The 24,080-nt window shown below is 41.3% G+C and overlaps 1 protein-coding gene across 2 annotated transcripts in view; it reads right to left on the bottom strand.

Moving 5' to 3' along the window:
- Positions 1-24,080, bottom strand: part of INO80D (INO80 complex subunit D) — a 44,665-nt gene that overhangs the window by 14,347 nt on the left and 6,238 nt on the right. Inside the window, exons 2-5 of one of the 2 annotated variants that reach the window (XM_020780754.3) lie at positions 14,761-14,856; positions 14,411-14,657; positions 1,937-2,691; positions 1,161-1,269 (exon numbers count right to left, since the gene is read on the bottom strand). In XM_020780754.3, coding sequence (XP_020636413.2) covers positions 1,161-1,269; positions 1,937-2,691; positions 14,411-14,628 — 1,082 coding nt within the window. In that variant the 5' untranslated portion in view covers positions 14,629-14,657; positions 14,761-14,856. The remainder of the gene's footprint in view (positions 1-1,160; positions 1,270-1,936; positions 2,692-14,410; positions 14,658-14,760; positions 14,857-24,080) is intronic. The other variant, XM_072978344.2, reaches the window with a different exon arrangement.

Here is a 24,080-nt window from a genome sequence, read left to right as displayed (position 1 = left end):
AGGTATAGAATACTCAAGAAATTAGTTGACCATTCTCTTCTTTTGGAGATGCTCTGGAATCATGTCGCTTCTCCCAACCTCTAGCTCCACAACCAAATATCTAACTCGCCGAGCAACCCAGCAACAGTACAATACCACACGATACATCTGTATTATGGAATACAGATGTCCTCGTTGCCAATCCTACACGATGTCGCCAAGTAGCAGCTCTTGTGTCTGGACTGCAAAGCAGTGCTCTTGAAACTGGAACAGACCAGAACTACCAAAAAAAGGATAGGGGGCAAGAAAACCATTTATCATGTTCTGATTCTGACTTCAGTATACATATATCCCTTTTTTCAAATTCAGCAGACAAAGATCTTCCATTGCTTTTTAAGAATCAAATGTAAGAACTAAGATGTAAGAATTTATACTATCATATAAATAAACATCCCTTCACAGATTGCTGCCTTGTCATGGTGAAGGGGTTTGAGTAACTCAGGGAAGCTATGGGATATGCTGTGCAGGGACACCCAAGACAGACAGGTCATAGGGGAGAGTTCTGACTAAATGGGATCCACCTGGAGCAGGCACTGGCAAGCCACTCCAGTATCTTTGCCAAGAATACCCCATGACCAGAAATAAAAGGCTAAAAGATATGACGCTGGAAGATGGGACCCTCAGGTCGGAAGGCGTCCAACATTCTACTGAGGAAGAGCAGAGGACAAGGACAAGTAGCTCCAGATCTAATGAAGTGGTTGGGCCAAAGCCGAAAGGACACTCCGCTGTGCATGTGCCTGGAAGTGAAAGGAAAGCCCAATGCTGCAAAGGAAAATACTGCATAGGAACCATAGGTCACTAAGAGTTGGACACAACTTAACGACTAAACAACAACAATAAATAAACAAGGCACTAAAATGTTTTCCATACCATTTTAGGACTTTCAGGAACAAAGAAAAAACACTGTGTAGCAAAACAAAGACTAACATACAAGTTTTAATGATTCAGGATTAATCTGCATACAACAGCCAAGGTCTCAAAGTCTGTATGAATGCCCCTTCAGCCATTGTCTGCCTTCCCCGCTGGCTACATAATTTAGATACCAGTTTGACAGGTACATTATTTCCAGTTACTACACACAGTTACTCACACAGCTATTCTGCTTCTACTCATGTACTTACTCATTCCTTTCATATCTGAGGGACTCCCGGACAGACCATGCAACATGGTATGGTGAGGTTTGCTCCAGCTCTTCCAGTTCTTCTCCACTGTCTTCAGACCAGTCCAGCCCTGGGAGGCAGAAAAGGAAATGAACACTTCCAACCAGCCTGCAATACCACTTCATTTCTCATGGCAACATGCATACAAGTGAGAGATTTTGGTTGAATCTATCACCACAACGATCAGGAGCATCTTCCAGTCTTTGAGAAGGGACTCTCTCTCTCTCTCTCACACACACACACACACACATACACAAGTAATAAGCAGTGAGGTGCCCTGCTCCATAGCAAGTAAAATACACGAAAACATCTGTGCAACTCTACAGGATTATGTAAATACACAAAAGATGCATTAGTGTAGTTTATTTGTTATGGAAGTAAAATACACCCCAAGAAACTCCAGGCTGTGCAGGGAGTTAAGCCAATTGTGCCCCTAACAAATGCGAACACTGGTGCTCAGAGCTTTAGGGCTCCTTGAAATAACTGCCTTGGAAAATGACAATGTGAACAAAAAAAATCTGTCTTGTGAAAAGCTAAATTCTTAGAGAGAGACAGATATTCACTCTGCTCTGAGTTTGCAGAACACCTGCCTATGATTGTACTTCCACATTAAAAGCATGTACTTGGAAGAATACAACTCCAAGCAACTGGAAGCATCAATCTGTAATGGAGCTACTAATCTATGGAAAATTCAGTAAATCCAATGAACAAAACAGACACACACACACCCCACTTACCTAAGTGTGGAAACAGATCAGCATCAAGCTGCTGTTTCTGGGTGCACAGTTTCACCAGTCTCTGTAGCCGGCTCATGCATGAGGAGTGCGGAGAGAAGGCTGTGGCTTTCATGAGGATCCTGTCAGTCCTGGGGGGGTCTTGGGCAGGAGCCTTGGTGGGGTTCAGGAGAGGCAGAGGTCTTTTGTTTGACAACTGCCTGGCTTGTGCTATAGTGTGTGTGGTGGGTGCCACTCCCTGCATTGGTAGGCTGGTGTTCTGAGGTTGAGGCGACTTGCAGACTAAGCCCTGCGATAGCCCTGCTGGCTTTAAAGAAGTCGGTATAGGTGGGAGGTGAGGCTGCGGCGGCTGCGGCTGCGGCGGAGGCTGCTGCAAAGGTGCAGGAAGGGGGCTAAAGTGCTCTTGGCGGACTTTCAGGATCTCGGTCTCTTTCTGGCGCTGCCGGTTCTGAGCTAACTTGCTCTGCAATTTTTTCTTCACAGTCGCCCCTTTCTTGAGATCCTCATCTTCCTCGTTGAAAGCAAAGGGGTCTTCCAATTCTGCTTCCAAGTAGTGGAGAGGAAGCCTGGCCCCCGGGGGAGAGAGGGACATCCCATCCAGGCCGTTGGGCATCTTCAAGGCCAAAGGAGGGACTGTCAGACTGAAGGCCACCGAATCCATCTGGTGCCGAACTTTGACCTCCTCTATGGGATCATTCTTTTTCTTCCTCTCCTTTTTCGGTAAAAAGCCAAGGACCTGTAGGTGACTGTTGCAGTACCTTTGAAAAATACAATCAGCAAAAAAATCATCTTTCCCACCTGGGTCTTTGGCCAAGTGCAGCTCAACAGAGAAGGAAGCGCTTTCTAGACATATCTGTTTGTCTCAATAAAGTACATTTCAATGTTGCATGACCAATTCACGTATGATAAAAATAAGGTTTGAATTGCAGAAGACATTTTAACATGGGCTGTACCGTAGCTATAGATAAAACATGTTCTCAGTTTATCATTTAGATCAGAACACTTTCAGGTGCCCATGTACGGGATACAATGTTACATTTCTGCACAATAGGCATCTTTTAAAAGCAATCTGGGATGGGGTCTTCCCCCCCCCCCCGTCCTAATAAAAATAGCTGTGCTAGCTCGTCTAACTCATTCCTGTAGAAAAGGTACCTCCTTAACCCCCCAATATTCCATTTTCACACTTGAAAATGAAGCGAAGCATAGCAATTACATAATAGCGCAGGCCACAGAAAATAGTTCAGCAAAGAACCACCCTGCATTGCCTTTCAGGTTTACTAAGCAGGAAACACACTGTGGATTTGGTGGATTTTTTAAACCTGAACATTTCAGTTTAGGAGCAGGAAGTCTTGGGTTGAAATCCTCATTCAGCCATGAAGCGGACTGGATGATCTTGGGTCTGGTATTCTCCATTTTGGAGCACTGTTGTGAGGATAAAGGCGTGGAGGAACCATGCATGTTCTCCTACGTTCCTTGGAGCATAAAAATGGAAGGAGGCTGGTACAGCAGTCTCCTTCCATTTCTATGTTATTTTTTAATGTTATAAAACAACAACAACAATAGCACAGCACCAGCTCCATAGTGTAAGATACAAGATAATTAACAGCTAATAACCTTAGGGCTATTTGTCTCTTAAGAGCAGCAGGCCTACATCCTGTGAAGGGATAAACAAGCACAAGCATCACCTTAAGCAGGACAAGTGCATACTGTTTAAGGTTTAAACAATCTTTGGCACTCCACAAGTCAGTATTCCTCCCCATATCCACTCTACGAAAACAGGCAGATGAGCAGCCGAAACTGGAATGTATTGAGAGTTTTTACAACTAATATTTGATGGATGCAATATACTAAAACTTTTGTTGACTCAATTCAACACAGACATTTGAAAAGTTTAAGGGAGAAAGGGACACTTTTATTACATAACAGGCAATTAAGGCTGCAATCCTGCGCACACTACCCTGGCAGGAAGTCCCACTGAATTTATGAGTAGACATGCAATGTACATCACAGATTTGCACTAAGAAATCACACTTTTCAGTCCTTTTTGAAGGACTGTTTCTAGCTCTCTTCATTTTTAGAAATGTTTGAAAAGCTTCTGTTAAAAAGTAGCAAAATTCTTTCACAAACGATGCTAGAACATTTTTTAGACTTGAATATGTAGCTTACAATTACTGAGAGAGAAAGCAGGAATGAGTTACAGTATCTTAAATTTGAATAGACTGAACAAAGCTGGATGCTCCTGGAGAGCAGCAAGTTCACAACATGGATATTCTTTTGGATCCAACCCTGCCCTTGGATAATTTGTTGGCAAATGTGGCTTAGGAGCATCTTTCTCCAGATGAAGCTTGTGGGCCCCCTTATTTCCAATCTACAGCAGTTAATGACTTATTCCTCAGCTCAATTCAAATTGCTGGCCTAAAGTTCTAATGCCCAACGTAGATGGAGTGGGACGAAGGCACAGTGGGAATAGTTCCAGTTGACACATTCTGTTACTACTTGATGTTTCCAAACATCCTCCAAGGCAGCTCCACATTATATGAACCTGCTTCAGAAGCCTTCCTCCAGCCATCAGATACATGGTGGGGAGGAACTCAAAACCACGGTGTTCTCAGTCGTGGTGTTTTTGAATAGTCTGCCTACTCCTGTCACTGCCTGCCTTTCAGCCGGGTAAAGGAGACTAGCTAGATACTGCTCATAACATTAGTTTTGAGCTGCTGACACTTTTAACTGGGAGTTGTTTTCGCTATTTTAGTTCCTTCCCCATGGAAACATAAGGGAGTTGTGCCCCCTCCCGTTTCTTCGGTAACCTTTTAATTACAGCTACTATTCACTGATGTTGCAATGTTATCTTCCAATCCTGCCACATTCTAATGACCCACAGTTTGCCTTTAACCCAACTGGCAATTTAAAGTGGCAATCAGGCAATGAAAGTTGTGGCTGCTGCACTGAGGAGGATGGCCTTTCGATGGAAAATGCCTCATCCTAGACTGTGTCTCCACGAGGAAAATTCTGAGCTGTGCCCCTCCAGCTTAGGTTTGTGATTAACACCTTAAAGCATGTAAGTCTTTTTGCTTTAAGAAAAATGGTTATATGGCAAATCTGTTTCCTTTGTGAGCCGGAGTGATTTCCTTACAGATCACACTGGTAAAAAGTAATTGGTGAGTGCAAAGTGTTATATTGACATTAGCTGTTTAGTTTCTGTGTTCATATGATGGCTTATACAAATCTTTTACTGTTAATTTAGTCAATAAAGATTGAATTTCTTTTCCCAACACTGATGTCTTTATAATCCTATGTTTAAAAAACACCAGAGAAAATTCTTTAAAAATCCAATCATTTTAAAAGCTATACCCCACAAACTAAGAAAATTCAGAATATAAATCCACTCCATTCAACACGGACAAACTGATACACCATTTAGTACCTTAATTTCTACTCTAAGTAAACCAGTGCTGCATCATAAGTAGACTAGTGCATTATTTCCTATATAGACTACCACTAGAGTTGTGGAATAACTGGAATGAAATACAGGCTTTGATAGTGTCAACATCTCCATACAGCACATTAACACTGCAATCCAGTCCAGTCCACAGTTATATAGCCTTTACCAGTGCAGACCAATTGATGGATACTGGGAAAAGGAAATCTCATTGACCAAATCCAATAGTTGTTTTCATGCATACAAGGGCATTCACAGAAAGTCTATCTTTATTGAACAAATTAATATATTGTCAACGAATACCTTACTACTTTGAATGAGCTTAAAATCTGGGGCCAGACAAACTGTCTTGTGGCACAGTGGTTAAACCGCTGTACTGCAGCTAAAACTGTGCTCACGACCTGGGGTTCAAATCCCAGGTAGTGGCTCAAGGTTGACTCAGCCTTCTATCCTTCCGAGGTCAGTAAAAGGAGTACCCAGCTCGCCGGGGGGGGGGGCGGCGGCAATGTGTAGCCTGCATAATTTAAAATTGTAAACTGCCCAGAGAGTGCTTGAAGCGCTATGGGGCGGTATATAAGCAGCACGCTTTGCTTTGCTTTGCTTTTGCTTTGCATCCAAGGATACTGAAGGAACTGGGTGAAGAGATCTCAGAACCACTGTCTATTATTTTCCTGATATCATAGTGGATGGATTAAATGCCAGATGACTGGAGGAAGACTGCTGTCCTTATCTTCGAAAAGGAGGAACTGAGGAACGACAGAACAGTCAGCCTGTCATCAATCTTAGGTAAAATTCTGGAGCAGATTATAAAGCAGTCACTCTACAAACACCTTGAGAACAATGCAGTAATAACTAGGAGCCAACATGAATTTATCAAGAACAAATCCTGCCAGACTAATTTTACCTCATGTTTTGATCAGGTAAGCTCTCAGTCCGATAGACAGTAAGAATGCAGTAGATATAATATATCTAGACTTTGACAAAGTGCCCCATGATATTCTGATCATCAAGCTAACTAGATACAGGCTGGATAAGGGCTGGTTGTGTCCTCTCAACTCTAGGGTTTCATGGATGAGATGGATTATCTAGGTCGATTTCAATCTGCCTTCAGACTTGGTTATTGGACTGAGACTGCTTTGGTCACCTTGGTGAATGACCTATGCCGGGAACTTGATGTGGGAGTGTGTCCCTGTTGGTTCTGCTGGACCTCTCAGCGGCTTTTGACATCATCAACCACGGTATCCTTCTGGGCCATCTCTCTGGGATGGTATTGGAGGCACTGTTTCACAGGGGCTCCAGTCCTTCCTGGAGGGGAAAATCCAGAGGGTGGTGCTGGGGGACTCTTGTTTGACACCCTGGCCATTGGCCTGTGGTGTCCCTCAGGGATCTGTTTTGTCCTCTATGCTGTTTAACATCTACAGTACATGAAATTGCTGGGAGAGGCTGTCTGGAATTTGGGAGTTCAGTGTCACCAGTACGCGGATGACACCCAACTCTATGTCTCCTTTCCATCTAAAGCTGAGGAAACTGTTTCAGTTCTTAATCAGTGTCTAGTGTCACCAGTGGACTGGATGAAACTGAATAAACTGAAACTTTAATCCAGATAAGACAGAGGTGCTCCTGGTCAGTCGAAAAGCAGATCAAGGAATAGGGTTGCAGCCTGTGCTGGATAAGGTTACATGCCCTCTGAAAAGACAGGTCCGCAGCTTGGGGGTGCTCCCAGATTCGTCTCTGAGCCTGGGTGCCCAGGTTTTGGTGGTGGTCAGACGTGCCTCTGCACTGTTAAAATTAGTGTGCCGGCTGCACCCATTTCTCGAGAGATGTGATCTGGCCACAGTGACACATGCCCTAGTTACCGCTCAGCTGGACTACTATAATGGACTCTACTTGGGGCTGCCTTTGGAAAGTGTTTGGAAATTCCAGAGCATCCAAAATACTGCAGCCAGATGACTAACTGGGGCTGGTTACACAGGGAGCATATAATTCCACTGTTACAGCAGTTCCACTAGCTGCTGATCCATTTCCTGACACGGTTCAAAGTGCTGGTTTTAACCTATAAAGCCTTAAACAGCTTGGATCCAAGCTATCTCGAAAACCACATCTCCCTCAATGAGCCTGTCTGGGGATTCCGATAATCAGGGGAGGCCTTTCTCTCTGTCCCATCATCTTCACAGGTACACTTGGTGGGGACACAAAAGAGGACCTTCTCTGTGGCTGCGCCCAGACTTTGGAACCCCCTCTCACAGGAAGCTAGGCTGGCTTCATCTCTGTTGTCCTTCAACAAGCAGGCAAAGACCTTTCTCTTCAGGCAGGTTTTTCCTTAACGACTGGTGGCCTGAAAGGGGTTTTTAAACGGATTATTGTGTTCTGTTTTAAATGTGTTTTAGTACTGAAGTGGAAGACAGGAGGGCCTGGTGTGCTCTGGTCCATGGAGTCACGAAGAGTCAGACAAGACGAAACAACTAAACAACAACAAAGTATTGATTTTATTTACCATTTTAAATATAAAAATTGTTTAATTCTTTTAAAATATTTGTATACTTATTATTGTCTTTTAAATATTGTCTTTTTAATGATGTAAGCTGCCTTGGATCCTAAAGGTGGAATAGAAATATTTTAAATAAACAAAACAGGCAAGCATTCCCTGAGTCAATGGCTGCTCAGTGGGGATTTTTTTAATGGATTGTAGAATGACTTGATGTTGCTTCCATTTTTTTGATATTCTATTAATCCTTTTAGTATTGTGTGCTTATTCGCTTAAATTGCTGTTGCTGTTTAGTTGTTGTGCCCGACTCTTCGTGACCCCATGGACCAGAGCATGCCAGGCCCTCCTGTCTTCCACTGCCTCCCGGAGTTGGGTCAAATTCATGTTGGTAGCTTCGGTGACACTGCCCATCCATCTCGTCCTCTGTCGTCCCCTTCTCCTCTTGCCTTCACACTTTCCCAACATCAGGGTCTTTTCCAGGGAGTCTTCTCTTCTCATGAGATGGCCAAAGTATTGGAGCCTTAGCTTCAGGATCTGTCCTTTCAGTGAGCACTCAGGGTTGAATTCCTTCCAAATGGATAGGTTTGTTCTCTTTGCAGTCCAGGGGACTCTCCTCCAGCACCACAATTCAAAAGCATCAATTCTTCGGGAGTCAGCCTTCTTTATGGTCCAGCTCTCACTTTCATACATCGCTTTGGAAAAATCATAGCTTTGACTATGCGGACCTTTGTCAGCAAGGTGATGTCTCTGCTTTTTAAGATGCTGTTGAGATTTGTCATTGCTTTCCTCCTAGGGACCACTTCGGTGGGAAGGTAACAGCGTTCTGTGTCTAAGTCGCACTGGCCATGTGACCACGGAAGATTGTCTTCGGACAAACGCTGGCTCTATGGCTTGGAAACGGGGATGAGCACCGCCCCCTAGAGTCGAACACGACTGGACAAAAATTGTCAAGGGGAACCTTTATCTTTACCTTCCTCCCAAGAAGCAGGTGTCTTTTAATTTCGGGGCTGCTGTCACCATTTGCAGTGATCATGGAACCCAAGAAGGTAAAATCTGTCACTGCCTCCATATCTTCCCCTTCTATTTACCAGGAGGTGATGGGACCAGTGGCCATGATCTTGGTTTTTTTGATGCTGAGCTTCAGACCATTTTTTGCACTCTCCTCTTTCACCCTCATTAAGAGATTCTTTAATTCCTCCTCACTTTCTGCCATCAGAGTGGTATCTTCTGTATATCGGAGGTTGTTGATATTTCTTCTAGCAATCTTAATTCCAGCTTGGGATTCATCCAGTCCAGCTTTTTGCACGATGTATTCTGCATATAATTCAAATAAGCAGGGAGACAATATACAGCCTTGTCGTACTCCTTTCCCAATTTTGAACCAATCAGTTGTTCCATATCCAGTTCTAACTGTTGCTTCCTGTCCCATATATAGATTTCTCAGAAGACAGATAAGGTAGTCAGGTATTCCTGTTTCTTTAAGAGCTTGCCATAGTTAGTTGTGGTCCACACAGTCAAAGGCTTTTGCGTAGTCAATTAAGCAGAAGTAGATGTTTTTCTGGAACTCTCTGGCTTTTTCCATAATCCAGTGCAAGTTAGCAATTTGGTCTCTAGTTCCTCTGCCTCTTCGGAATCCAGCTTGTACTTCTGGGAGTTCTTGGTCCACATACTGCTGAAGCCTGCCTTGGAGGATTTTGAGCATAACCTTTCTAGTGTGTGAAATGAGTGCAATTGTTCGGTAGCTGTAGCATTCTTTGGCACTGCCCTTCTTTAGGATTGGGATATAGACTGATCTTTTCCAGTCCTCTGGCCACTGCTGAGTTTTCCAAACTTGCTGGCATATTGAGTATAGCACCTTAACAGTGTCGTCTTTTAAGATTTTAAATAGTTCGACTGGAAGCTACCAACATGAATTTGACCCAAGTCCCGGAGACAGTGGAAGACAGGAGGGTCTGATGTGCCCTGGCCCAAGAGTTCACAAAGAGTCGGACATGACTTAACGACTAAACAACAACAACAAAAGGCCTAAGCTAAAGTACTATGTCCAGTTCCAGACAGAGCACTTTAAGAAGGATGCCAACAAACTGAAACAAGTTTAGAGGACAGATGATCAGTAAACTAGAAACCAAGCCCTAGGAGGAAAGACTGAAGGAACTGGGCATGTTTCGCCTTGAGAAAAGACGACTGAGGGTAGATATGATAGCACTTTTCAAATACTTGAAAGATAGCCATACAAAGAAGGGACAAGATCTGTTCTCAATCATTCCAGAGTGCAAGCCATGTAACAATGGGCTCAAGTTAAAGAAAGGAAGATTTAGGCTAAATATCAGGAGAACTTCTTAACTGTTAAAGCAGTACAACAATGGAATGAATTACCTCAAGTGGTGGTGAGTGCTCCAATGTTGGAGGCATTCAAGAGAAAATCGGACAAAGATCTGTTAGATCTGCTTTTGGATTCCTCCACTGAGCAGGAGGTTCGACTCCATAGCCTTCCAACTCAATTATTCCATGATTCTATGATAGAAGTACTTTGCATCAGAACCAGGCTGTTGCAGGGCACATGATCAGCTGTGCAATTGGGGGAAGATTGGGTACACTATGGAAAGCCTGAGAAACAACTACTGCCATTTGTGTGATTGCCTTTATGTGATTGTGTAGGTGACATGACTCTGGCCATTAGTTTAAACAATAGCGCGCGCACACACACACACACCTCTTGGACTATATGTCAAAATCATTTTGCTTATATATTTTTCAAAAATAATAACTATTAGAAATAAATAAATGAAGTCTGCCCAGCATAGCTTTTTCATACAAAGTAGGAAATATAAACAATTATCAGTATGACTCTTGAGTAAACTGGCTAACTGGAGAGACTTAAGGAATGCCTCAGTGACTCATGCTCATATTCTTGAAAATTAGTTTACTGTTTGGCAATAAACTGTAACTCTAATGCCTTATTCTATTTCTTTATTGAAATCTTTTGCATCAATACCATAAGATAAAATCTAGCACAATCAGATAAATTGTGATTCCAGTTTTAGGTAACAAAAGAAGCGAAATACATCCTCAAAATATATTCTGCATGTGATGCTTATTGTGGTATTGCTGAATATGGATTTTCTGATTACAGAATGTTGGTCCCTGACCTGCAAACATAACCCTGTCTTCAACTAATCCCTGGACTAGTAATTATAATTACAAATTTGTCTCAGAGTTACAAGTCTATCTAAAAACGAAGCAGCTTCTTAATTACCCCGTCAGTTATGAGTATATCTGTAAATCTGCCTCTTAAATGTAATGGATAACTTGTGCCCCTTTCTTCCTCCTGTCTTTAGTTTTTCAATGCTGTTCCACGACTATGTAGCTTTCGTGCTGCCTGCTAAATAGTCATCTTGTAAAATTATATACAGAATACCGTATTTTTCGCACCATAAGACGCACTTTTTCCCCACAAAACAGGGGGGTGGAAAGTCTGTGCGTCTTATGGAGCGAAGAAAACAGATTATATTTTCCTGTTTTCTTCTCCTAAAAAATTGGTGCGTCTTATGGAAAGGTGCGTCTTATGGAGCGAAAAATACGGTAACTGTTTTAGTTTGCGACCGTAGCAAAATTTTCATAATGTATATAGCTTTATGTGGCCTGTCTTCCTCCTTAGGAAAAATGACAAAAAGTCATTCAAAAAACAAGAACTTTTGAGGAAAGCACTTTTATGTACATGGAATAAATCAAAGAACCAAATGTATAGGAAAATTCCACACTGGGTGACACCAATTGAGGTGTTTGCCCCCATCCCAAACCTGAGAGAAAATAAGAAAATAGTAAAATACAGTGAGATCTTAAACTTTGATGACTCTCTCAAAACCCAACAAGAATTAGTGGATCGAGGAATTGAAATGGACTGGTGGGCTCTATCTCAACTATCATCAAGATTTGTTAAAGATAAACAACAAGGCTTCTATTTAGAAAATACACTTTGATAGAATCCTTCTAGAACATATTAAGCTATTGCATAATTTTTGTTAGACTTTGATACACAGGAGAAAATAGTGAAATCATGTATGATTAAGTGGGCACAGAATGGTAGGCACAATATAGATTTAGAGCAATGGGAACGAATATGGAAAATAAATATAAAATTAACTAAATTTGTTACATTTAAAGAGAATATTTACAAAATGTTTTATAGATGGTATATGACACACATAACATTAGCCAAAATGAATGCCCAAATATCAAATTTATGTTGGAGGTGTAAACAGAAGGAAGGATCATTCTATCCCATGTGGTACGCTTGTAAAAAAGCACAAAGAAACTGGAACAAAGGGAGGCAGTTTTTTACAAGAGGTTCTTGAAAGTCCAGTTCCTATGAAACCTGAATTATTTTTATTAAATATTTTGCCAGACTCTATGGACCTTGCAAAAACATACTTAGGGATTTATAACAGATGCAAGATTAGTTTTTGCAAAACACTGGAAAGAGCTTGAAATATTGGAAATAGAGGAACTGATAGCCAAAACTTTTGAAACTGCAGAAATGGACCAATTATCAGAATGGCTAGATGAAACAAGGGAAAAAAAACCACCAGAAGTGTTGGGAAAAACTATATGCATGGTTCCAAAATAGAAACAGTAATGGATAATATAAAAAAATAGACAGCTATTTAGTCAACGATTAGATTAATATCAAGTATGTCTGGAACAGATTGTGTAACATATTCAAAGTATAATTTGAATCGACCATATACTATATGGAAACTATATTAATTGTTTGTAAGGTACCTTTTTCAGTCTCACTCCCATTCTATCCTTATCCCCGTTGTTTCCCCTCCTTCCCTACCCTGATATGAAAATAAAAAAATTAAAAAACAAAACAGGAATTTCCACTACTAACTAAAGAATGAGTCAGGATTTGAACCAAAACTGATGGGACACCACCAGAACACTGCAAGTGCCAGGAAAGCTAATCAACAGCAACTAATAATAAATAAGTTATGCCCATTTATTTTTAAGAACTTTTTTCTTAGGCCTTCTTTGAGAAAAAAACAAGCATTTACTTGAGTTTAAACTGTGAATCCAATTGTGAAATTCTACACATTCTAATTTTGGAGAAGATTTCATCCACATTAATAGCCTATAAGACGCTCCTTTCAGATGTTAAATTACAAAAAGCACCGTTAGCCAAGTACACATTTCCCTTGTGTGTGTGTGTGTGTGTGTGTGTGTGTGTGCGTGCCAGAGTTCTCTCTCTCTCTCTCTCTCTCTCTCTCACACACACACACACACACACACGCACACACACCTCCCCTGACCCGCACCCCACCACCCTCCTTGGTCACCACATGAAGCCCCCATAACAGAGGAGAGGGGGCCAGCCGGGCTGCCACCACTGACCCAGGGGCTATCACACCACTAAAAACAGGGGCCTCAATAACTGCAACTCACCATTCTCCATCCACTTCCTGGAGATGAATAGCAGCATAGTATTCATTGAATTTTTATTTATTTATTGGGGAAAAATCCAGGTATAACCAAAGCCGTGTTGCTCAGACCCATGCAATTCAAGGGAGAAGTGTACTGAATTTCTTAAGTTGGTTTAATATCAAGGTTGTTGATACTTTGCACTAAGATCCTATCCCTAATTCTTTCTGAAAACCTAAATTGTGAGGCCTTCAAATTGAGCACATGTGCATTTACTTCCCTACTCTTCACAACGCATTCTGTGTGCACATTGGTTCTAAGGATGGTGAATGTATACCAAATCCAGAAACTTTTCCAGAGCTGAACAGAGCCACAGAACACAAAGCCTTATTAACATTATGCCTGTTTTTTCTACAGTTATATATTTAGGTCTATGGTATTAAAAATAATGTTGGACATTAGCATCACAAAATCTTGTGTCAGCAATAGACTCCCAGAAGCAACTTGGGGAGCTATCACTCTTGCTGAAATGACCACACACAACTAAAACGATAATAAAATGACAAAAATACTGTAACCTGCCTTGTCCCCCTGGACAAGGGGTGGTACACATCCTGAAGAAAAATATCCAGTGCTGTGGCCCAGAAGAGGATCATAATGTCCAAGGGAATAGAGTAGATTCTGCAGTTTTTAAACATAAAGTTCTGTGCAAAAATGAATTCCAGGAGCTCTCAGCTTTCATTTCAGAAATACTTCCTCTATATTCCTACCTTCCATGGTTGGTCATTTATTTTATTGGTGCCCCCTTGAAAAAAGCGGAATTCAAGGCGGCTAACAAAAATAATTCTAATAAAAGCAGAAATCTAATTAAAACATAAAAACAGATTTAAAACACAATGAAACCATACCCATAAGATAGAAAAGAGAATCTTCCAATAACAGCTTGGAATGAACGCAAGAGGTCTGCCTGCATCGAAAGGTACACGCCCATCAGCAGAAGGATAGCAGCCAGAGAGAAATTCTAGGCGCATCCACTGGAAAGGCCCTCATTTGTGTTCTCATGGAGCCTTCAATTAAGATTCTAAAATATGGGCAAAATTCTATGTGAGAGTATATCTGCATGTATACTCACCTACGGTCCTCAGATTTGGGGATGGGGTTGGTGCAGCGTTGGCTATTGTATTTGGCCACATATTCACATTGCTTGAAGGGGGCAGTCTTGTCCTCCAGAACGTGCCTGATACAGAAGGCGTAGCCGTTAAGTCGTCTCTGCTTGCACAGTTTGGGGCTGTACGAGCACAACGGCTTATTGTCAACCTCAGAAAAGTGTATGTGTTTGCCTTCATACATCACGTGACTCTTTTCCTTGTGAACATCAGCTGAAAGAAACACACATCACAGGAATGTTAAAGATACATTTCCATGTCAGATAAGAAGAAAATAGAAGTTTTGGTTCTAATCTACTTGAAGGCGACCAATTACCCAATTCTAAATCTTCTGTACCATGTCAGTGTTAGCAAAGAGCCGCAGGGACGCTACTATCTTGGAATGATGGCAGGTCAAGATGAAGCAGATTGTCTTAAAAAGAAGAAGAAGAAATTGTTAATGACAGTTTGTGAGGACTACAAAGTTCGCTGAGTAAAAGTGAATCCACTGGTTCCTCCCAGATCCATAATTAGCTATCCTGAAAGTCACATGTAAAGTATATCTTCCACAGGGGTATTGTGAAGACGAAGCATTCACCAACAGTAGTACACTCTGATGAATCCCATTACTAGGTAAATATGGTAACAAACTCATAGAGGTCCTCTATTTCATATGAATCACAAGTTTTAGAACTGCTTGTGCTATAATCTCTCATGGGTCCAAAGGTCTCCACAAGCACCATCAGCAGAGAGAGTGCAATCAACCATCCACAGAGCTGCATCTTTCTCTTTCAGCATGGTGGTGCAGTCTTGCACAGGATAAAAGAAGAGGCGCTCAGCCCTTAACCCAGATATGATCTTCTCGATTTTAAATCACACCTGCATTTCCCTCTTCAAAAATGTATGTTCACATTTGAAGACAAACCTTTAAGAGAGCTTTCAACCAATCATCCTTCATTACAACTAAGGAAAAATGGCAAAATCTGTAGTTCAGGGACTGCTACATCTCTATTTTGGATCTAAATAATCTGATTTACAGGGAAATCGTTCAACTACGCAGAACAATGTTTGGAGAACAATTGGATCCATAAGGAAGGAATGAGTTGGACACACACACCCTCAGCACCAAACAACAACGAGGACACCCTTGAATAATACAGTATGGCAAAGAACATTGACACAACATATAGCATAGGAGGACACGGAAACACTCGCACAAGAACAAATGAGCTGGAGAATTCTTGTTGCCTGATATGTTACATAGCATGGAAGTGGATCCTCCTCCTCTTCCTCCATTCAATTAATGGTGCTCCTTTTCCAAAAATGCTGGAAAGTCATTTATATGGGGTTTAAAACTACAGTCACAAAATAATGAATACCTACATCAAGATCTGGGCTGCAAGAGAGTCCTTGCTTACTGAATCTAGTCTATTTCTTTTCATTTCTGTTTGGTCACTGACAAACTGTCTTGCTACCCACATATGCTTTCAGCTACAGTACGTTGATGGAACTACTGCACAAGAATGACCTGTACAACAAAGAGATCTCATAATCTGTCCCCATCTTCGGCACCCCTCCTACCCGAACCTTCTCCTCCTGCCCACCCTCTCTACCACATGCCAAACATTGGGACAAAGAACATCCCAGTCTTATTTTTTAAAGTAGATACAGCATTATTTGGGATAGTTTGGAATGTTAAAGCTTTGCGACAAGGAGATTAGCAAAATCTGGCATAATCTTTGGTAGATAATACAGGATGCAGGCCTCAAACTAGAAACAGGCTGGGTTAATTATGAAGGGGTGGCCGAAGGCAAATTCTATGAAGAAAATATCAGTTCAAGATTACCAAGCAACTGAGTCATTTTCTTGGCCAAAGAGCAACCAGGAGACCAAGTGGGAGTGGGGGTCGTGGAGCCATGGATGGTGGTAGCATTTGAAAACTGCAATCTATAAGACTGCCTCCAAGGATACCTAGATGCTGAGTTAGGGAGTAGGAAGGGGGGGGGGAAAGAGCTAAAGGGAGTTCAACCTTCATTCCTCTGTGTGACACGATATTCTTAAATGCTGCCCCCCAGTCAAGCACCCCCGCTCTGCTTTCCAAGTTTTGCAGCATAGCTTCAGTCAGCAGAACCACAAATGAGCTGGACTCCCTGATAGCAACTACGGCTTTCTACTTGGAGGGTCGGGTCTAGAATCAGATTTGCTACACGGATTTCCAGAAGTTTATTTTATTTACAGTATATATTTTATTTCTCTGGCCATTTCTTCATCTCACAGAGATTTGGACTGTAAGGCACTATTAGCGGACAAACCAAGGCAGGGCTATGAAATCATGGGCTCTCCTTACCCCCAATGCCCTACAAAGGGCCATGGTCCTATGAAATGGTAGCACACACATTGTTCATATTTTGCAGTGATCCAGTAACCCAGTGCCACAAAATCCTTAAGGTTAAGATGCCACAAGTCAAACAAACAAACAAACAAACAAACAAACAAACAAACAAACAAAAAACACTGAAGTTAACACCATTCCAATTTTCATTATACTACATTTGATAACCCAGTGTGCTTTAGCTGCTAGGTTATTACACTTCTCCCTTCAACAACACTGAGCTTAGGGGAGCCGGGCCCTGTGTAGTTCAAAATCCGTGCATAACTCTTGTGCCCCTAAAAAAATTACTACAAAAGTTGACTCACACACACACACACACACACACACACACAGATTGAGACAGAGTCAGAAACAGAAACAGAGACCATTTTGATGGGGGTCTCCTTCTATAGCAACAATCCTTTCCATACAGTATGGTGTAGAATGAGCCTTAAGGGAGCCTTGGTGGGGTTCAGAAGAGGCAGAGGTCTTTTGTTTGACAACTCCCTGGATTGTGTTATAGTATGTCTGGTCGGTGTCACTCCCTGCATTGGTAGGCTGGTGATAAGCCCTGTGATAGCCCTGCTGGCTTTAAAGAAGTTTGTATAGAGGTGGGAGATGCAGCCGCCTGCTGCAATTCAAGGTAGAGGTGTAAATGTAGGACATGTTGCAGCACAGTGTAGAAAAGTGGAGGCCTGGAACCCAGGGGTGGGAAAACTTTGGCCCAACAATGTTTTGACCTACAATTCCCATCACTCCCACCAGCACAGCGAACACTTAAGGGCAGTGGGAGCTGCAGTACAAAACATCTGGGTAACTAAAAGCTCCCTAATCTAGCTCAGTGATGCAGCCCCTCAAAAAGCTTTACTACAGGAAATACCTCAAAAATTACAATTCATTGTTTATAATGGATGAAGAAGATGCAAAATAAAATTTTATTACAGTATTTTATTTACAGATATTTTAAAGAATCTATCAAGCACTTGCAGGAAGATGAAAGGGGGAAAGGGCAAACAGAGCTTTCCTTTAAAAAAAATCCAAAAAAACCCCGCAACAGGTTTCTTTGGAAAAGAACAGATCTAAAATACTTTTCAGTCTTTCAGTCATAGGCCAGCAGATTTTTGTTTGTTTGTTTGTTTCATTTCATTTTTGGAAAAGAACAGACGATTATGAATTATCTAGATAAACTACATCTGCAAAATATATTCTCTATAACACTAACAGGAAGGTACTTTTACACATGTGGCAAATGATTACTCTGTGGAATAAAAATGGGGAATGGATATACAGGTATTACTCCTGGTCAGCGGTAGGCTCGTAGCAACTTTGGCAGATATAAAACATAATGGTATGCTAGCATCAGAGTTGTCACATAAAGGCTGGTTCAATTTCTTCTCAGGAGATGGAAGTCCCATATAATGTTCTCACTAGAGAGCTTTTTCAATTTTGTAGTTTAGGAGTCAGGGCCTCCTTTAAGTATAAAATATATTTATTTTGAATAAGCAAGACCTGAAAACCCACTTCAACCCACCAAGAAAACAGAAGGGGGTCAAATTGATTTCCCTGCATATAATTTATCTTCTCCATTAAATCTCCTGAGATATGCTGGCAAGGCATGCTTGGGGGCACCATCTGAAGTACTATGATTTGCAGAGATCTTCTACTGTCACTTCAATCTTTTAACTTCCAACTAAAGAGCACAAACATTGCAAAATTGGATGAAACCGTGGATCTGCATTGTGGATTTTTTTTTAAACTGTACCAGCAGACATATGCAGTTCTTACACTGCATACTTTTGAGGGGAATTGTCTTTGTGCAGATGATAACTGACCCTCAACATGTTCTCAGGATTTGGGGCATGATATGAAGAATAAATATTGCAATGACCAAAAGCACTCCCATGAAGGCGAGGTAGGTAGTGAAGACAGAAAGGCAACTGCTCCGAGTGGAGCAATGAGCGAGAGACCAAGTCTGATTTTCAAAACTTAGGACTTGTCTACACAGCTTGACTGGAGCAGGCTGGACTAAATAGGACTGGTAAGAGGTCCAATATACCATTTGGTGTGATCCTCACATCCAAGTGGCATATAGTCCTCAAACAACCGTATTTGCCAATACTGTGAAGTGGCTTAATAAGACAGTATTTCAGGACACTGGCAAATTAATCACTTCCTCAGCTCCATGGAAGGACAAAAAAAAAAGGGGGGGGGAACCTAAGTATATATTTGACAGAATATTCACTTTATCACTTTAATGGCAACGCTTCCTCCTGGAAGCTTTGTTTGGCTTTGCTTTTCAAAGTCTGGTGGAAAGCCTGCCTGCATCAAATTGGGCAGGGTCTCCACTTGAGAGAAACAAAACTAACAAAAGCTTCAAGGAGGAAGTATTGTATTTGAAGTGCTGCCACAAATATTCACTGTCATATACACACTTGTATAATTTTTTTTCACTTCCTCAGCTCCTCCAGGGAGCTGAGGAAGTGATTAATTTGCCAATATCCTGAAGTGGCCATCCTATTGAGTCACTTCACAATACTGGCAAAAGGCGCACTCTTGGCCTGTTCCCAGTGATCAAGTACTCTGCAAACAAAACAAACCAGAGTGAACCTACCTGCACAAAAAGAGGAGACGCTCATGACATTGGCCGGAAAGGTGTGGGTAGAAATGCTCTGGAGACAAATTTGGTGTACTCAAGTGATTATGCCGTGTGATTGTCCCCACGGAGGTCCAAACAACAGGCTCAACGCCCATCCGACCAGACCCCTATTCCCTCTTTCCCCTGAACGGAATACTGCTTCCATGTCTTTTAAAGGGTGAGAAATACTTTATACTCTCCCCAGCTCTGGAGCTGCATTCTGACTTCCCAAATCAGACTCCTGGTTTCAGAAAAAGCGGGGAGAAAGCTGTTTGTCCTCTGCATTTTTAGAGCTACTCACAGAAGGGAAAAAGCAAGACCTTGCTCCTCTTCCTAGAATCTGTGATGAGGAATATCAGGTAACAATAGAGTTTCCCTCTACTGGACCACTCTTCTCAGAGTAAGCATTTCACTTTCGCCCTCACAGAAATAAATGGCAGCTACTCTCTTAAAGGAAAAAAGTAGCAAAGCACAATTTTGAAGATAACTGGGGTGATAAATAGCTTTGTTCCCTGTCCCTGGCGACCTCAGCTATTTAGGTCGAAGCCTGTCTCCTGCTTACACTGACATATGCATATATATATACTGTACCTGTTTAGACTTCTAGCTAGTTTAGCCACCAGACAAATGAGCTGCAAGTTGGTATTCATCATCTGTTCACGAACTTGTTCAGGAAAATGTTCACTAAATGTTCATCATCTGTTCACTAACTTGTTCAAGTAAATGAACCAGGAATAGTCTTGTGAGACACCCAAACCTAGGATTACAGGCTGTTGTATCCCAAGAACAAACCCCAGTTTAAAGATAACTTACTCTCTTCTGGATAAAATAAACCAAATCCTTGGTTCAGATGGCACGCTAAGCTTTCCATGCCTAGTCTAGTCAGCAGACATGAGTCAACCGGCTGCAAGATTCCTAACTTAAAAGTCTGGAAGAACGCAGACTTCCTTTGTTTTCTGGTTTCAGGCACTCAAACAAGCATTACATAAAAAATGCAGATGTGTGCATGTTATGAGTGCACGCACAGATACACAGATGCAAACGAGAAAAGAACCTCCTGATAATGGCTTATATGTGGGACTGTTTTTGAAAATCACCTGGAAGATTCAGCTAATGCAGGATGTAGCAGCCAGGATCTGAAATAGTACAGCCAGATGACATCATATTACACTGATTCTGAATAAAATGTAGTGTTTGAATATTCAAGAAGCGGCTTGCCTTCCAAACTCTTAAATGCATGGAATCCAGTATGTGCTGGAATGTCTCTTTATATGAGAAGTGAGCAAAATATGGGCATTGGGCTAGTTGCAGCCCTCCAGGGCTGTTTTTGCACCCTGGCTCCCACTCATTCATATAATTCTCTACAAAAAATTACTGCTTGGGAAAGCCTCCAGGATGCCCAGTATTTTAAACCAATTGCAATCTCCCCCTTCGCAACAACAGATAAAATTTTCAAAATCGGAAATTAGATTCACTCTTCTCTGTCCCGCAGGCCCCGTGACAAGGGGCACAGGAGCTTCAGGACCTTCAGGGGGAGGGGTCAGAAATGTTTTATTTCAGAAAAATCACCGCAGTGGCCTTATACGGCGTCATTTGTGGAAGCAGGATTTCTGTTACTGTCCCAAATCCTTTTTGAATAGTATTAAATGGCAGACAGTGACGACATCATCAGCTCATAATGTTAAAATGTATTTTAAATTAATTAAATGTTTCCGATCCATTTGACGTCCTGACACTCCCTAAGGGTCTCCTTTTGCCCTGGGGGAGCCTTTGGGAGCCTTGGAAGGGGAGGGTGAAGCCCTGTATTGCCAAAAATCACTGCTGGATCACCACCACTGGTCCTGATCCCAGTGCCAACAATCCGATAGCAAAGTTTAGTGATTCATGCTTCCCCCGATCCCAAAGCTTCCCCAGGACAAAAAGAAGCCCTAAGAATTCTTAGAATGTAAAAGGGTGGGAGGAATAGAAAGCATTTAATTAACTGAAAATAAATGTTAATAGTGCATGATGACGACATACTCCGTTTCTGCCACGTAAAGTTATGCAAACATAATCTGGGTTCCTATGAGGCAACAAGAGAAGGAAGCTTCTTAGTTTTGGCATGCCAGTTGTAGAACATCATACCTATGGAGACACGGTGTTCTCAAATCAACTGTTTTCGTCCCAGTTCAAATATTTTTCTTCGCCAAGTCATTTTAAATGGCTACGGTGCTCTTTTTTTACAGGGTTTTGTAGCTTTTCTTTGATTATTTTGATTATTTGTTTTGCTGATTTTGTTTCACTCTATTTGTGTACTAGCCTGGCACTTCTATGAATGAAAAGCGTTAATCTTTTAAAACAGTATTAATTAAAATGAAAATGGCCAGAATCCTATTATTTAACCCCACTGGCTAATCCACTGGTACAAATATCAGTGGGGAATTGCTACTAGAAGCTGGTGATTTTATTTTCTGTCTCACACTAGTCACATTACTTGGCATGCAAATAGTGGGTTCTTAACTAGCAGTGGTTTGCTGCTTAAATTTACACTTGTGGACTAAAAACTCTTGTTACCTTTTGACTGGACTCTAGTCAACAGCTGTTAAAGTTTGGCTATGCTGAAGGCTGTATTTGACCCATAACTGAAAACAGGGTGCCCACGTTGAACTAGTGATAGAAACCTTGGAAAACAGCTAAAATAGGCATTCTGTTATTGCCCTGGTCACAGTACAGCAATGCCAATGGTTTTATATTAATAGATGCTCAAACCATTTTCTTCCTGTTTGACTCGGATGACACAAGGAATATTTTTAGTTGGCCAAAAAGTCAAACAAATGCAAGAGTTGACCACTTTTTACTAATCTAATTTTTCCCAAAGAAAATAACTGAATACAATGTACATGTATCATTGACCTTTTTAAATGAACAAAACCTTTACAAATGTCCATAACATTCTGGATAAGCAATCAATAATGTAACAAAGATTCCCACTCCAAATGATCTTTTAAAACATTTGGTTTCAAAATGTGCCTTTAGCACCCTCTAAACATGATAGTAGTACTGTACAGTGGTGCCCCGCTTGACGACGATAATCCATTCCAGCAAAATCGCTGTAGAGCAAAATCGTCCTCAGGTGAAATAAAAACCCCCACTTAAATGCATTGAAAACCAGTCAATACGTTCCAATAGGGGAAATACCTCATCGTCCAGCAAAGATCCTCCATAGGGCAGCCATTTTCCGGTGCCTGTATAGCGAAGAATCCGTCCTGAACACAGCAGGGAGCCATTTTGAAAATCTGATGATCAGCTGTTTTTGATCGTCCTTAAGCGAAAAATTGGTTCCCGAAGCAGGTAACTGATCATCGTCAAATGAAAATCGCCCATAGAATCATAGTTTTGTGAAACACTGTTGTCAAGCGATTTCTTCGTATAACGAGGTAATCGTCGAGCGGGGCACCACTGTATAACCATTCTGTCTTCTCAAATGCAGTTCACCACCCAGCTGGGGTGTTCATGTGTGCTTGTGAATTTCTACAGATGCATACACAGGTATGCCCTCCAGACATACAAACCATTTGTGGAACTTGTTATTTTTAAGAGAATCAAACAAGGCAAGCTAAGGGACAGATGTGTTTGTGGTAGGAACATTTCTAGCTATTACCTCCATGAAACAGTGCAGCAATAGAATATTAATTACAAAGTGACAGAACTAACAAACTATTGCAAAGTCAGAAAAAGTCAGAAAAAGAAGTCAAGTGCCAATACTTCAAGGAGTTTCACTGGAATGTACTCCAAAATGTCCACAATTAGCAGAGGTGACAGCTTATCACAATGACTTATTTGGGGAACCCAAGTATCTACACACCTAACAAACTGAGGTCTAGGCTAGAAAGCCATATGTTACAACTTGTTTCCAACAGCATGATCCTAAGCATAATTTCTAAAAGTCAAGTTCCACTTAATGTAATGCTACTCACTAGTACAGGGGAGTAGATCTATGTGGCAGAATTACCTAATCCACTGTAATTCTCCCACCTAGATCTACTCGAGTCACTCACTATAGCCAGGAAAGACGGCTGAGGGGCCTAATGCCGAGAAAGGCCCAGAAAGAAAGAACAAGACACTGGGCCTTCTCGGCAGTGGCCCCTTGGCTTTGGAACAGCTTGCCACCAGAGATCTGCCTAGCACCTTCGCTGGGTGTTTTTGAGAGCCAATTAAAGACTTGGCTCTTTAGGCAGACCTTCCCTCTTGTCAATACTTGACTTTTACTTTTACTTACTTTTTTGTCTATTTTCCCATTTTGATCAACACTAAGATGTCAATTTAATTTATTCTTTTAACTGTTTTAATGAATGATTTTATTGTGACCCGCCCTGAGTAGACATTGTCTAGAAGGGCGGGATAAAAGTTTAATAAATAAATAAATAAATAAATAAATAAATAAATAAATAAATAAATAAATAAATAAATAAATAAATAAATAAATAAATAAATGAATGAATGAATGAATAAATAAATAAATAAATAAATAAATAAATAAATGACAAAAATATTATAAATAAATAAAAGTAAATGTACTTAAAACTTAAGTTTGCAAGATGATAAAGCTATACTTTGAATTTTAAAGTAGAGTAGGTGATTATGGCCCTTTAGATGTTTTTGCCCACAATAC

Source organism: Pogona vitticeps, chromosome 1 (assembly GCF_051106095.1).
Source record: "Pogona vitticeps strain Pit_001003342236 chromosome 1, PviZW2.1, whole genome shotgun sequence".
Taxonomy (NCBI): Eukaryota; Metazoa; Chordata; class Lepidosauria; order Squamata; family Agamidae; genus Pogona; species Pogona vitticeps.
This window is presented reverse-complemented; position numbering and strand designations above follow the sequence as displayed.